This window comes from Acanthisitta chloris, unplaced genomic scaffold, assembly GCF_000695815.1.
Source record: "Acanthisitta chloris isolate BGI_N310 unplaced genomic scaffold, ASM69581v1 scaffold9042, whole genome shotgun sequence".
NCBI lineage: Eukaryota > Metazoa > Chordata > Aves > Passeriformes > Acanthisittidae > Acanthisitta > Acanthisitta chloris.
This window is the reverse complement of record NW_008662152.1, coordinates 222-12,421: the sequence shown is the minus strand read 5'-3', so window position 1 is coordinate 12,421 and position 12,200 is coordinate 222. Positions and strand designations below refer to the sequence as shown.

At 48.5% G+C, this 12,200-nt stretch overlaps 1 protein-coding gene across 1 annotated transcript in view; it reads right to left on the bottom strand.

The window, feature by feature from the left end:
• Window positions 1-11,716, bottom strand: part of PIDD1 (p53-induced death domain protein 1) — a 13,423-nt gene extending 1,707 nt beyond the window's left edge. Inside the window, exons 1-13 of the mRNA XM_009070493.1 lie at window positions 11,443-11,716; window positions 9,339-9,752; window positions 8,449-8,652; window positions 7,579-7,633; window positions 7,179-7,380; window positions 6,386-6,514; window positions 5,907-6,086; window positions 5,174-5,321; window positions 4,043-4,178; window positions 3,677-3,827; window positions 2,115-2,238; window positions 882-1,000; window positions 353-460 (exon numbers count right to left, since the gene is read on the bottom strand). Of these exons, the coding sequence (XP_009068741.1) occupies window positions 353-460; window positions 882-1,000; window positions 2,115-2,238; window positions 3,677-3,827; window positions 4,043-4,178; window positions 5,174-5,321; window positions 5,907-6,086; window positions 6,386-6,514; window positions 7,179-7,380; window positions 7,579-7,633; window positions 8,449-8,652; window positions 9,339-9,752; window positions 11,443-11,716 (2,244 nt within the window). The remainder of the gene's footprint in view (window positions 1-352; window positions 461-881; window positions 1,001-2,114; window positions 2,239-3,676; window positions 3,828-4,042; window positions 4,179-5,173; window positions 5,322-5,906; window positions 6,087-6,385; window positions 6,515-7,178; window positions 7,381-7,578; window positions 7,634-8,448; window positions 8,653-9,338; window positions 9,753-11,442) is intronic.
• Window positions 11,717-12,200: the final 484 nt, after the last annotated feature.

Here is a 12,200-nt window from a genome sequence, read left to right as displayed (position 1 = left end):
GTGACTAAGGAATTTATAAACAAAACAGGCACTTCCTGTAATTACAGCGAGCTTCCTCGTGTACTGCATCCCTCATTTGAATGAAGGATCCGCCCTCTCTGACCACCCATCCAACAAGCCTGTGCTTGACAGGCAAGAGGAGCAGCAGAGATGGAGACCACTCCCAGCTATTCGTGTTTCTCTTTTCAGAAGAGCTCACTCATAGGAGTGGGAAATCTCCATGACATGGCCGGGCAGCTATTTCTTGTGGTCATCCTTGCATCCGTTCTCACAGAGGAAAACAAACTTATCTTAGCAGGAAGGCCATCCTCTCACCACTTCTAGATTAAATTTTCTGTAGGAGACAACTCACAGGCAGTTTGATGGGCAGAGTAGCGAGCCAGAGGGAGTCTGGTCCTTTCCTCCTCCTGCTGGCATCTTCAGGGATGCTCTCCGGAACTGCCCCTCGGTAGAAAGAGACCTTTGCAAACAGAAAGCATGCAGTGAGGCTCTGATTCAACCACAGTGGCCAAGCCTGTTTGCATCATATCTTTTCTGTCTGGGAGAGAATGAATTCAGCATTCTTACCTGTCCTCAGCCTACAAATATGACTGCTTGGTTACGTGCAACTGGGAGGAGCACTGAGGTTCTGCCATACGGGCTGGACTTACTGCCAACACCCCAAGAATTAATGGCAGGAATGTAAGTCAGAGAGCCAAGTGATGAGTGATCCATCGAGACAACACTCCTTGATTATTCAGGGTTTAGTCAGTGAAATGCACAGCCAAGAGAAAGAGGTGAGGAAAAAAGTCATGGCCAGCACTCAGAGATCATTATGAGGAGCATGTAAAAGCAATGATGATGAAGGAGGAAGCAAAACGTCAGTGTAACTGGTTGCTCACCTGGCCTTTTACAGCTTGGCCTTTCCTGTCTACAGGGGAGGTCACGTAGATTTCCTTCATGTTCTTCAAGTGGGAGTAAAAAATAAATGTGAGGCGTCCATCGACACAGTCGGGGCGATCTGTGCAGAGAAGCAGCAAACACTCAACTTGTGGAGAGAAGTGTGCCTGGCCAACAGCTCATCATCCACTAGCAGCCTCCATGCTACTAACTGCTCCTTCTGCCTGTGCCTGAAAGGACTGCAACCCTCCCTTCCTCACTGGGGGACACAGGAAAGCAGAAAACACTGACTGTGGAGAAATCAGGTCCTGCAGGTGAAAAAGGAGAATAGCCACAAGCCAGAGATCAAGTTCAGGAATGGAAGGCAAGGCAGGATGACACATGGAATCAAGTCCATACTTGGCACTTCCTTCCCATCTCAGTCCATTCTATCCTTGGAGGGCAGGATCAGCTGTAATAGCACCCTGTAATGCACAAAATATGTTACCTATCTCCTCACCATTTCTGCAGAACAGAGCTAAAGGAGAAAAATATAATCAGGTACTACATTTGTGTATGAATTATCTGGAAATTAAGTTAAGAGTCCAGCCTAAATCAAGACAGAGGGACAGACTCTGGCCTCATGAACCCCCCTGAAAGACCAGTGCACTTTAAGCTGCATTTAATTTACAACAATGAAACTCATCTGTGTGTTCAGGTTTTGCAGAAAATAGCTTATTCTGCAGCCATAATAGGTCCAGACAATCATGACAGGAAACATCATCTTGAGTTTTGATCCTGCTCCCTCTTTCCTTCTCTTCTAGTGGCTTCAATAGGGGGAATTTTTTGCTCTGGTTTATTTCAGAAATGCCTTCTCCAAAAAAAGAAAAAAGCTCAGAAATGGGCAACATTAATCAGATCACTGTGGGCATTTCAGTGTGGTGTCTAAGATGCCAGGAGAAGAGCACAGCTGGCTGCAGAAGCAGATCAGTCATAAAATAAACACACTTTTGCCCTCTGCAGGCATACAGGAGCATGAGAGGAAATGAGTCTACAGCACTTTCATGGGGACAAGTAGGCACAAAAGTTGGGTGACCAGAGAACGTGACAGGACTGTGGGCCGGCTGCTGTGAGTAGTGAGTGAGCTGGAGACAGAGAGGAATGCCATGAGGAGTACAGCCCCCAGCAGAAACACAGCTAGGGACAGAGAGGCACAAGAGGTAGGTGGGAGCAGAATGAGCCCAGTACTGCCATACCCATATCGATGCTGATGCCTCGCTCAAAAGCCGCAAAAAACTGCTCTCCCTCAAACATCTCCACCATGTCTGATGGCTCAGGTCCTCGGTAGCGATTCTGCAGCTTCTTCAGCACTGGCTCAACCTGACAAGGATGACAACACAGGCCCCCATGTTTGGTCTGAAGCACATCTGTCTCCTCCTCTGTGTCCCTATGACCATGATGTTCCCCTCACTTACCTTCAACAGGGGAAGTCCATTTTACATGAAGAGGATGCAAACCAACACCCACCCCTTCCTATCCCAGCTACATTCACTACAGACAAGAAAGAAGTGCTCAGAGTTTTGTGCCTTTCCTATTCCTACTCTCAAATAAAAAGCAGGAAAGCTTATCAGGACTAACAAAGACAGGCCATCCCAAAGCTGCCATTAAAAGAGCATTTTCAGCAATGTCTCTGTCTTTTTAACAGGTCAGTAACCTTCAAAGACAGGGAGGAATTTATTTGTTACCATATCCCAATCACAGTATGCCATTAAAAAACATTCTGTCTGCAAAAAGACACATGCTGCAACAGCACACAGCTGAAGACACCAGAAGGCTCATTTTGGCTGTGCAGCCTGTGATCACAGTGGCAGACTGGGGTGTCAGAGGCAGTGCAAGAGTCACCTTAGAGCAGAGGTGTCTATGCTTCTATTTGTTAGTCAGCCTTCTCTCTCACCCCATGACCACCCCCAGCAGGGATACAGACACACCCAAACCATCATCTCATTGTGTCACTGCCATCTCCTCTGCAGACAATTTTAGCCCAGAGCCCAAGATATAAAGAATCCTTGCAGATGTTTGTGTCTGTGCTGGCAGTCTGATGAAATAACACCTCACCAGGCTGCACTGCCTGTCAAGGTACATGCTCTGCAAACACAGATGAACACTCACTTTGCTAGTATCTGAAACAACACTGCTGAGGGCTGATACCCCTAGGGCACAGGCAGCAGAAGAAAATGACTGACTACTTCCCATCTCCTGCCCTACAAAATCAACCAGATTAGCTCAAACTCCTAGCATAAACTAACCTGATGTTGCACTGTAGCAGATTAAGGAGGGCTCATGTGTTCTGTTCCACTGCTTGAACTGTAAACAGCAAGGAACATTGGGAAGAGTACCAGTTCTAACCACTCAGCTGAAAACAGCAGTGCTTCTGCCCCACACCATTAGTCCATGTTAGACAAGTGACATGTTAACTTTATCTTTGACTTAAGTCAACAAGTTTTGCCTCATGTTTGCTGGACACTAACAGCATGCACATAGCCAGTAACTGTGGCTCAGCTGTTCTTAGCAGCCCAATCCTCGGGGTTGGCAGGGGAGGAAATCAATGCATGGCATTTACTGCTGCATAGAGTAAGTTTTTCTTCTTCCCCCAGTGCCCTGTGAGTCAGTATCACATCACCAGCAGCAGTGTGGTGACAGCAGAGCCCAGCCATGACTCAGGGGCAGTGAGCAGGACCCTTTGGTGCACTGCTGCCCTTACATCCCACAAAGGAGGCCCAAGAAGCTCAGAGGCAAGGCAATGCAACCCAGATCAGACCTTGTGCTTGGGGACACACTGTAGCAGGACTTGCTCAGGGTCCTTCTTCCTCTGCAGCGCAATGAAGTTGACCTGGTACAAACGCAGCCGCTCATAGACCTTCTTGGCAATGCCTCCAATGTAGGCCTTGGTGGTGTACCACAGCCAGTACCTGGCAGACATGGAATTAAGGAATTAAGGCCCAGGGAGAGATGCCAGTGTCACACCCAAGAGATTGAAAAAGATGATGGGTAGAGACAAAGTGCTAAGTTGGGCCTGACTTGCAAAGGCAAGGGAACAGATGGGGTTAACGGCATGACCTCTGGTCAGAGTCTGGGAAAAGCAAGGAACATCCCATCTTTTCATCAGGACTAATCCTGCACTTACCAGGAGAAGTGAGTGACTTCAAACATCACATAAAGATGGGTGAATTCCAGCACCACCTGACTAGTGATGTCATCCCAGGTTTGTCCCTCCAGGTCACTGTGGAGAAGATGCAGCCTTGACTGATCCAAATTTAGCCCTAAAGACAACAATGACCAAGAGGTGTTATATGCCTTTATTCATGGCTTTACAAGCACAGCCACAGGTTTGGGTGATGCACTTTTTAAAAGCACCAAATTAAGGCTCAGGGCCTTCTCTTCAGCATCCAGGACTGAACTTTGGTCAAAGAAGAGCAGCAATAAAAGGATGAGGCTATTCCAATGCTTCCAGGATATTCTGGCAAATTATTCAAACTTAAACTGATAGTGTACTGGTTTCCACCACAGATTCATCAGACAATTCTCCTCATCAAATCTAGTGTCATTAATTAAGGTCTGTCTCTTTCTAATGCACATCCGACCAACTTTTCAAACCTGATGCACTTCAGACATACAAATACCAGGTGGTGTTACAGTGAAGGCCATGCCACAATCAGAAAGATTTCATTGCTTCGCAAGAAAGCCAGGAAAGGTCAAAGAAAATGGGAATTAGGAGACACAGGGTACTCAGCAAACAGAGGAATCCCTGGCAAGGCTGAGGTTGTTTCTGGCAGTAGTCAGAGTAGGATATGGCTTAGCATGTGATCGTACAGCTTTAACTGCAGTGGCTCAGAACCTGATTCATGAGCAGGTAAGAGAGAAGGCAAACCTCTGAAGGCAGCATCTTCATTACCTGCTTCAAGCTATTCCTAGTCATGAATCAAAGCCCTTTTACAAAGCATCAGCTTGGTTGGCAGGAGTGCCTCTCCAATCCACCATGCTAAACCCAGCAGTCCAAATACACATGCAGTTCAGCAGACAAATCCATCTGCCAAGGCCATTATCCCAGCTTGTCTGGTCTGTGGAGCTCAGCTCTGATCTGCTGGACCTCCCACATCCCTGCATCACCACTCACTCAGCAGACACACCTTGCTGCTCCTGCAGGAAAAGCAGCAAGCTTTATTATCAGCAGGAGAGGCAAACCAAATTCTCAGCTCTCCATTTGTGGTTTTCCACATATGGCATTTCTTTTTGCCAATGTTGGGAATAAACTGACCTGTGACCCCAGGTGGGAGGGACAGCTGAATTCTCACTGGCTTGAGAAAATCCACCAGGGAGTCCTGGGAGAGGCAGAGCAGGGGACTGGCTCTGCACCCTGCACTGGCTGTGATTTCGTCTATCTCTTCTGCAGACACTGGCAGCACCTGGACAGGGCAGACAGCACAGTGAGTGGAGCAATCAGGCACCACATTCCTGCAGCACTCACTCAGCTGCCCCAGCACCCAGCAGGCAAACGCTGCTCTTGCCTCAGGTCCCAGTGAGAAACTGAAGTACACTGAACTTTGGCTGAAGTCTGGCAAGTCAGGACAGACCAAGGTCTTACAATAGCATCCAGAGCTATCTAGAACTCTATAGAACAATTAATTTTAGTGAGGTGGCTTTAGAATTTGATCCTCCCCCCAACACCACAAGTCTCACTGAGCTGTTCTGCCAAGCTCAGTATGTTTTGCAAGGGAAAAAGAGGCAAAATCTTCTTGTGCTCCCTTCACAAGCAGCTACCTGCTGATGTGCCAGGTATCCCTTTCCCAAGCAGGGCAGCTTGGAGCATGGCCCATTTAGCAGGCAGAGAAGTTAAGAGATAAGGTGAACTAAGATGGGTCAGCCCATGAAGCATCCACATGAGACATGAGTTACCTTCAGGCAGACATCTCACCTTTGGGCCCTGTACTTGGCATGGGACAACAGCTGCACCAGAGCTTACCAAAGGTTGGTTTTCAAAGCATTCATACCTGCAGCTTAACAGTGCGAGTCCATTCAGTGGCTCCAGGAGGAAAGGTCACTTTGATGTTTGGATCCACACTGGAGAAGAGTAAAGTCCCCTCTGCTGGCACTTTGCATTCATTTTGCACAAGTCGAGACACAACAAGGAACCAAGAGAAGTGAAGGACACTACAGTGAGCCACAGGCTTCTGTAACAGAAGACAGGGAAAAAATATATATGGACATATAACTTAATACAAAAAAGGCAGGAAAATAAGTGCCAGTATCAGCTGAGCAGATGAAAGCACTAGAACAGGCTGCAACTCATCACCTTCAGGGGACACACCTTCATGAGACAGGAAACCTGGAGCAGAAATCCATTACATTTTACAGCAGTTGGTCCAAACATAGCTCACGAGTTGTTTCAAATGGGCTCACTCTTGGCTGGGCAAAAACCAAAGAGGGGAACAGGAACGATGTCTGTCACTGGTCATTTCAGTCTGCTTACCTTTGATTTTCTCTTCTGCTCCACTCTTGTTCTCAGATCACTCCAGCTCTGCCCACTGAAGGTCCGAACTACCACCTCATGCTCATGAAGGGTTTGAGGGGAGACATATGGCATCCAGATCTGCACCTCCTGGCAAAAAAGCATTCCTGTGAGACACCAACAGAAAGGATAAAACCAAGCCCAGCTCTGCTCTGTGGCTTCCTAAGTAGACAAGAAGGGGGAGGGCAAAACACAGCCTGTATGCTGGGACTGGGAGAACCTGCTCTGCGCTGCAGCCTCCAGGGAGGTGACAGATGGAGCAGGACAGATGTGGACAGATGGTCCACTATGGAGCAGGAAAAGTTCAGCAGCATCTGGGCACAAAGGGCGAAGCAACTTTGCAGTGAGCTGCAGTCTGCCATGCTGATGCTGGTGGTGTAACTACTCACCAGCTTGAATGAAAACCACACAATCACACTTTTAGGGAAGACATGAACCATTCTCCTCGCAGGCTAAGGCCAGATGCTGCAACAGCACTTACCCTCTGGCACAGCAGGAGGGTTGGGAGTGAGAAAGATTACAGGTCAGCTCCATTAGGAGCAGTGGGGATGGCAAAGGCACCAGGCCAGCAGAGCACCAGAGAAGCTGGCTGTGTCTTCTGAGTCCTTGCATCAGAGCTTCTTTGAAAGACAGACCTGCAGCTACTTAAAAGCAGCAGTGATGGGGTTAGCTCTCTCAAAACGCTCTCTCAGAAGACTCTGCTGAGCTACTGCAGAGCCAGACTGACCAAGAGGTGACCTGGATGTGTCCTCACCTGCTGGAATTTGACCCCATGAGGCCGCAGCTCCAGGACTCTACTGAGCAGGACATCGTGGTGTCTCAGCTTCACCCACTGCGGATCCGGCGCGAGGGATCGGAAGTAGATCCGCAGAGGATCACAGGCAGCCCCCGGTGGAAAGTAGAAACGGATGCCACAGGCCAGGGCCACTTTGCAGCCTTCAGAGGTGACAGTGAAGCTTCCAGGAGAAATGCATGAATGTAGGACACTGTGTGAGGACTTCAGCCCTCCAAAAATCAACAGAAGATTCTCATACTTGTGTTTTACTGCTGAGGCTTTAAGCTCATATATATCCATGCAATACCCACCACCCACCAATCTTGTCTGGGACCTTCTTACACCATAGTAATAAAAGTTCTTAATAACAGAGGCTTACCTGTCTTCTCCTGGTGCAAGGGAGAGTCTTTGTAGCCTTCTGGCACTGGATTCATCTGTGGCAATAAGAAGGTTTGGGTAGGAGGTGGCAGAGGTTAGTTAAACCAGTGTAGACAAGAAAGGCTGAACAGTTTTGGCTTAATCCTAGTCTGACAGAAGTCACTAACAGAATCCTGCTCATGCTGCAGTGAGCTGCAGACTGGGAAGAGGCCTAGAGGTCCCAAGAGGTACTGGAAATGCTGACTCTCCCCCAGGGAAACTCAGAAGCTGGGGGAATTAGAAAATATTTCAATCTACCACCCCTGCAGTTCTCAGGGCCATGTTTGATTGCCTGGGGCCACATGTGGGATTCAGTGCTTGCTCTTGTGAGCACCTCTGGGAATCAGTGCTTGCTCTTGTGAGCACTGCTGGGAGACCCTGTTCAGACTCCTGCTCATTCATCACCATCACCTTGGACAAAGAGCTGCTCCACTGCAGCCTGTGAACAACCTCTTATTGCTCTTTAAGCTTCTAGTATGAGCTACCACAGCCTTAGGACCAGGCAGCAAGTCCAAGAACTGGTGCTCACCTCTGCTAAAGAGGCTGGACCCCTTTAGGGACCTCTTCTGATCCATTTCCTGTCAATCCCATTTTCACTTCCACTGTAAAGCCCAATTCCAGGCACCACTGAGCCCTTCAGACCAGGCTTAGGCTCATAAAAACATACCTAGTACTGTCAGTATCCTTAAAACCTAATAATTTTTCCAGACAAATAAATACTGATGTGATTCCCCCCTGCTTATCTTCTCTAATCCAAACTCATGTATGCCATGCTGGGCTGAGAGAGGGAACAGCTAGGAAGAACACACAGCAGCAGAAGCTTTGCAATTACCAGTCTGTGGGGCTGGCTCAGCCTCTCCCAAGGGATTGCCTCGGAGGTGCACGAACGGAGACGACTGGATCTCAGCAGGGATAGCACGGAGGCAGTTGTTCTGCAGATCAAGCCTGGACAAGTTGGGCAGGCTGGCAAGGGAGGCAGGGACTGTCACCAGGAGATTGCTGTGGAGATGCAGCCGACGCAGAGACTTCAAATTGGCTGCAGGTTAGAACAAGAAGTGACCCCCTACCCGTGCTGTTAATTGCATTGCACGTCAGCTCCAACCCCCCTCTCTTCTCATCCCATGTAAACACTCACATAAGGAGGGAAAAGTGCAAAAGCCCAACATGTCTTTAGCCCACCAAACAAAGGGGTGCAGGGAGTTAGCTGAGAGGCAATGCAGCCTCCTCTGTGCTCTGGTTTTCAGCACTCAGCTACAAGTGTGGATGTAAGATGCTTTCATTAACAGCACCAATAACAGCCCCAGGCACAAAGTAATCAGGACCCAAGAGGCAGGAAACTGGGCAGCAGAAGTCAGAGCCCAGTTCCATGGACACCAGACAGTGTGATTTCAAGCCCGTATTTGCATCCCATCAATTCCCAGCTCTGTTTCCAGCCCTCGGTGCTACCCAAAACCAGTCAGGCCAGATCCTCATCTATTGCAAATTGTATTGAGATCTTAGCAGATCCACAGAGGCAGAAAGTGTGGTCCAGAGAGTCTTTAATGCTCAAAAGGACTGACTGAACCAAGTGTGTTTCTCATGGATATCCCTTCCATTTGGCTTCAACGTAACAAATGGCTTGTGCTAACACCTCCAGGAACAGAGATCAAGGGCCTCAGAGGTCGTGGGCTGTGCCAAAAGCTTGGCAAGCCCATATCTTTCTTATCCCTAGAAAATACATACCTAAGGAGTCTGGGATGCTCAATAACCGATTCCCAGAGAGATCCAGCTCTGTGCAGTTGTGCAGATTCCCAACTTCTTCGGGGAGCACTTCCAAAACATTTTCTGAGAGATCCAGGTCCTGCAGCATGGACAGCTCCCCGATGCTCTGAGGTAAGCCCTTCAGCTGGTTTTTCATAGCAGAGAAGAAAGTCAGCTTGCTCAGACAGCCAAAGTCCTCAGGAAGTGCCACCAGGCTGTTGTGGCTCACCAGGAGCGCACGGAGGCTGGGAAGGTGAAGGATGCAGTTGGGCAAGGTGGAGAGTCTATTGAAGCTGAGATCCAGGTGGGTGAGGCACCTCAAGTTCCCAAAATCTGGTGGCAAGCTTGTCAGGATGCCATGCTGACAGGAACCAAACTCATCCCTAGCATGGCCACCTGGGTGTGGAGGGAAGTGGAGGAACACGTCAGTGTGCGACAGGAATACCTCACCAGCCTCAAGTGAGACTCCTTAGCACAGAGACCCACAAGGTGGGGAGTGACTGATCACAATGAGCAGCACTAATTACAAAGTACTCAAAGAAGTGAGCTCTCTGCTCCTTGCCTCAGCTTCCTGACCAGTGAAAGGGGTGTAATGGTCAAGACCTGTTATGAAACTAAAAGATGCCAGAGTGAAGCAGTTCAGCTCTGCTAAACACATCTGGAGTCAAAGCTCAGAGTGAGCCAGGCCACCTACCACCCTGCAGCAGGGTGAGCCATATCCCTCCAAGCCTCCCACTCTCCTTCCCCAACTCATCAGCATCAGTGGCCAAGACACAACACTTTCAGGACTAAGGAGGTAGTCCTTGCCCTCCAGCATTTATCCATGCTGCTGAGAGACAAACAGCTTTTAGGACTGAGTTCTGACCTTGCAAGACTGTAGAGCAGACATGAGGAAAACAGTGGAAATGTGGGGGGAAAAGTAGGTAATTCAGTATCGTGTAGGCCAGACAGCACAGAGATGGAAGGATACAAGTGCCCACCCCAGCTTGTGACTCAAATTGGAGAAGGGCTGTACCCATGGAAAATGAGTTGAGGAAAGGCAACTTCCAAACTTCTCCATTTGTTCAGCACTTCCTGCTCTCCCTCCACTGCTTTCTATTTGTGTGCACACACAGCAGAGGGCACCAAACATTTCTTATGCTGCACAATGGTGCAAAGTGAGAACAACCAAGCTGACAGACACACTGCACTTTGCACGTAAGAAAATCTTAGTGAACTATTTTATTGCACTTCAAGATGCTCATGGTGTGTACGCATGTCATAAAACAAGACTGATAAAAGGCACTGCTGTTATCCTCACCTTACTGAAGGGGGAAAAGACAAATCAAATTACTCGCATGAGAAATCTGTGGCAGCTATAGAAACACACTTCAATCATTTCAGTTTCCAGTTAGAACCCTGAATTCTGGCCACAAATTCCCCCCTTTTTCTCTCATTTAATTTTAAAATTCCACCTCCCAGAGAGCAAATGATTCAGTATGATACAGAAACGATACCATTTGTATAGAGATCCTTCCACAATAAAGAGATGAGAAAGCCAAAGAATGATCTAATATTTATAGCTCTAACAGTTATTACACTCTGCCCAATTATATGCACACCCTGAGTCATAATTTAGATAAAATATTGAACAGCCTCTTCTGGTCTGTCTTGAACTCTGCTACACCTATGGTCACTGACAGTAGGCAAGGACTAAGCATGGATTGATTCAGATAGAAATGCAGCAAAGACAACTTATCATACTTCAAAAAAATTCCAACACCTTTCAATCACCCTCTTCTTGCATAACTGCAAAAAAAGCTCTTCTGCTAGAGAATGGCTAAAGAAAATGCCACAGCATCAGCCCAACCAGACTCCAAGAACTGGTCTCCTGCAGCTGTAGAAACAAAGGAAGGACATAAGAGTCTAGAACCTGTATCTTGTTGAGATCTGCATGCAGCTCTGAGTAAGGCTAAGAGCCAAAGGTGAGGTAAGGGGCACCAGAATAAAACACCTGCAGGGGCAGTTTGTTCTGCAGATGTGGAGAGAAGGATTAAAACAAATCCGAGCCTAGAAAAGTTAGATGGTGACGGCCCCAGGACTTTACCTTTGAGCACCAAGGATTTCAGGTGCTTCAGATGAGGAATGCTGCCCAGCGTGGAGCCAAGGAGGTGATCGTTGCTGCTGAGACGGAGGAACTCGACCTGGAGCACCTGTCCCTGCTGCCCCTTGAACAGCTGGAGGAAACGGTGGCAGCCGTCAGGATAAACATCCAGGTTCAGTCTGTTGTCTGCCAGGCAGGAGCCAGTGAGCGAAGGAGCCCCCTCGGCCCCCTCCCCGCACTCGTCCCTCAGCCCCAGCAGCTCTGCCATCCTCTGCATCTCTTCTGCGCCTGGGTCTGGACATGCTCTGGCTTGCCAGGCAGGCACAAGGCAGGCAGCACGCGGAGCAGGAGGAAGGATGGCTCTGAAAGAGAACACAAGTGCACAGTAAAGCCTCCTGCCCCAGCCCAGAGTGGCTGGGAACAGTTTGCAATCACAGCAAGACAGGAGGGATTACACACGTTACAGAAAGCTCTGTGAGCACAGAGCACAGAAATGCAGGGTGATGGATGTCACAGAGACTTCTCCTCCTAGGGAAAACCTCTGAGTTTTCCCAGCCAACATCTCGGCAAGGAACGGAGCAATTACCCACCACTGGAATAAATAGCAATAGTAACTTTAAAAGATATCAATGTAAATGCCTGTACTGAAGTTTAGGTTAGATATTAGAAAAAAGGTTTTTCCTGTGAGGGTGGTGAGACACTGGCACAGGTTGCCCAGGGAGGCTGTGGCTGCCCCAACCCTGGCAGTGTTCAAGGCCAGG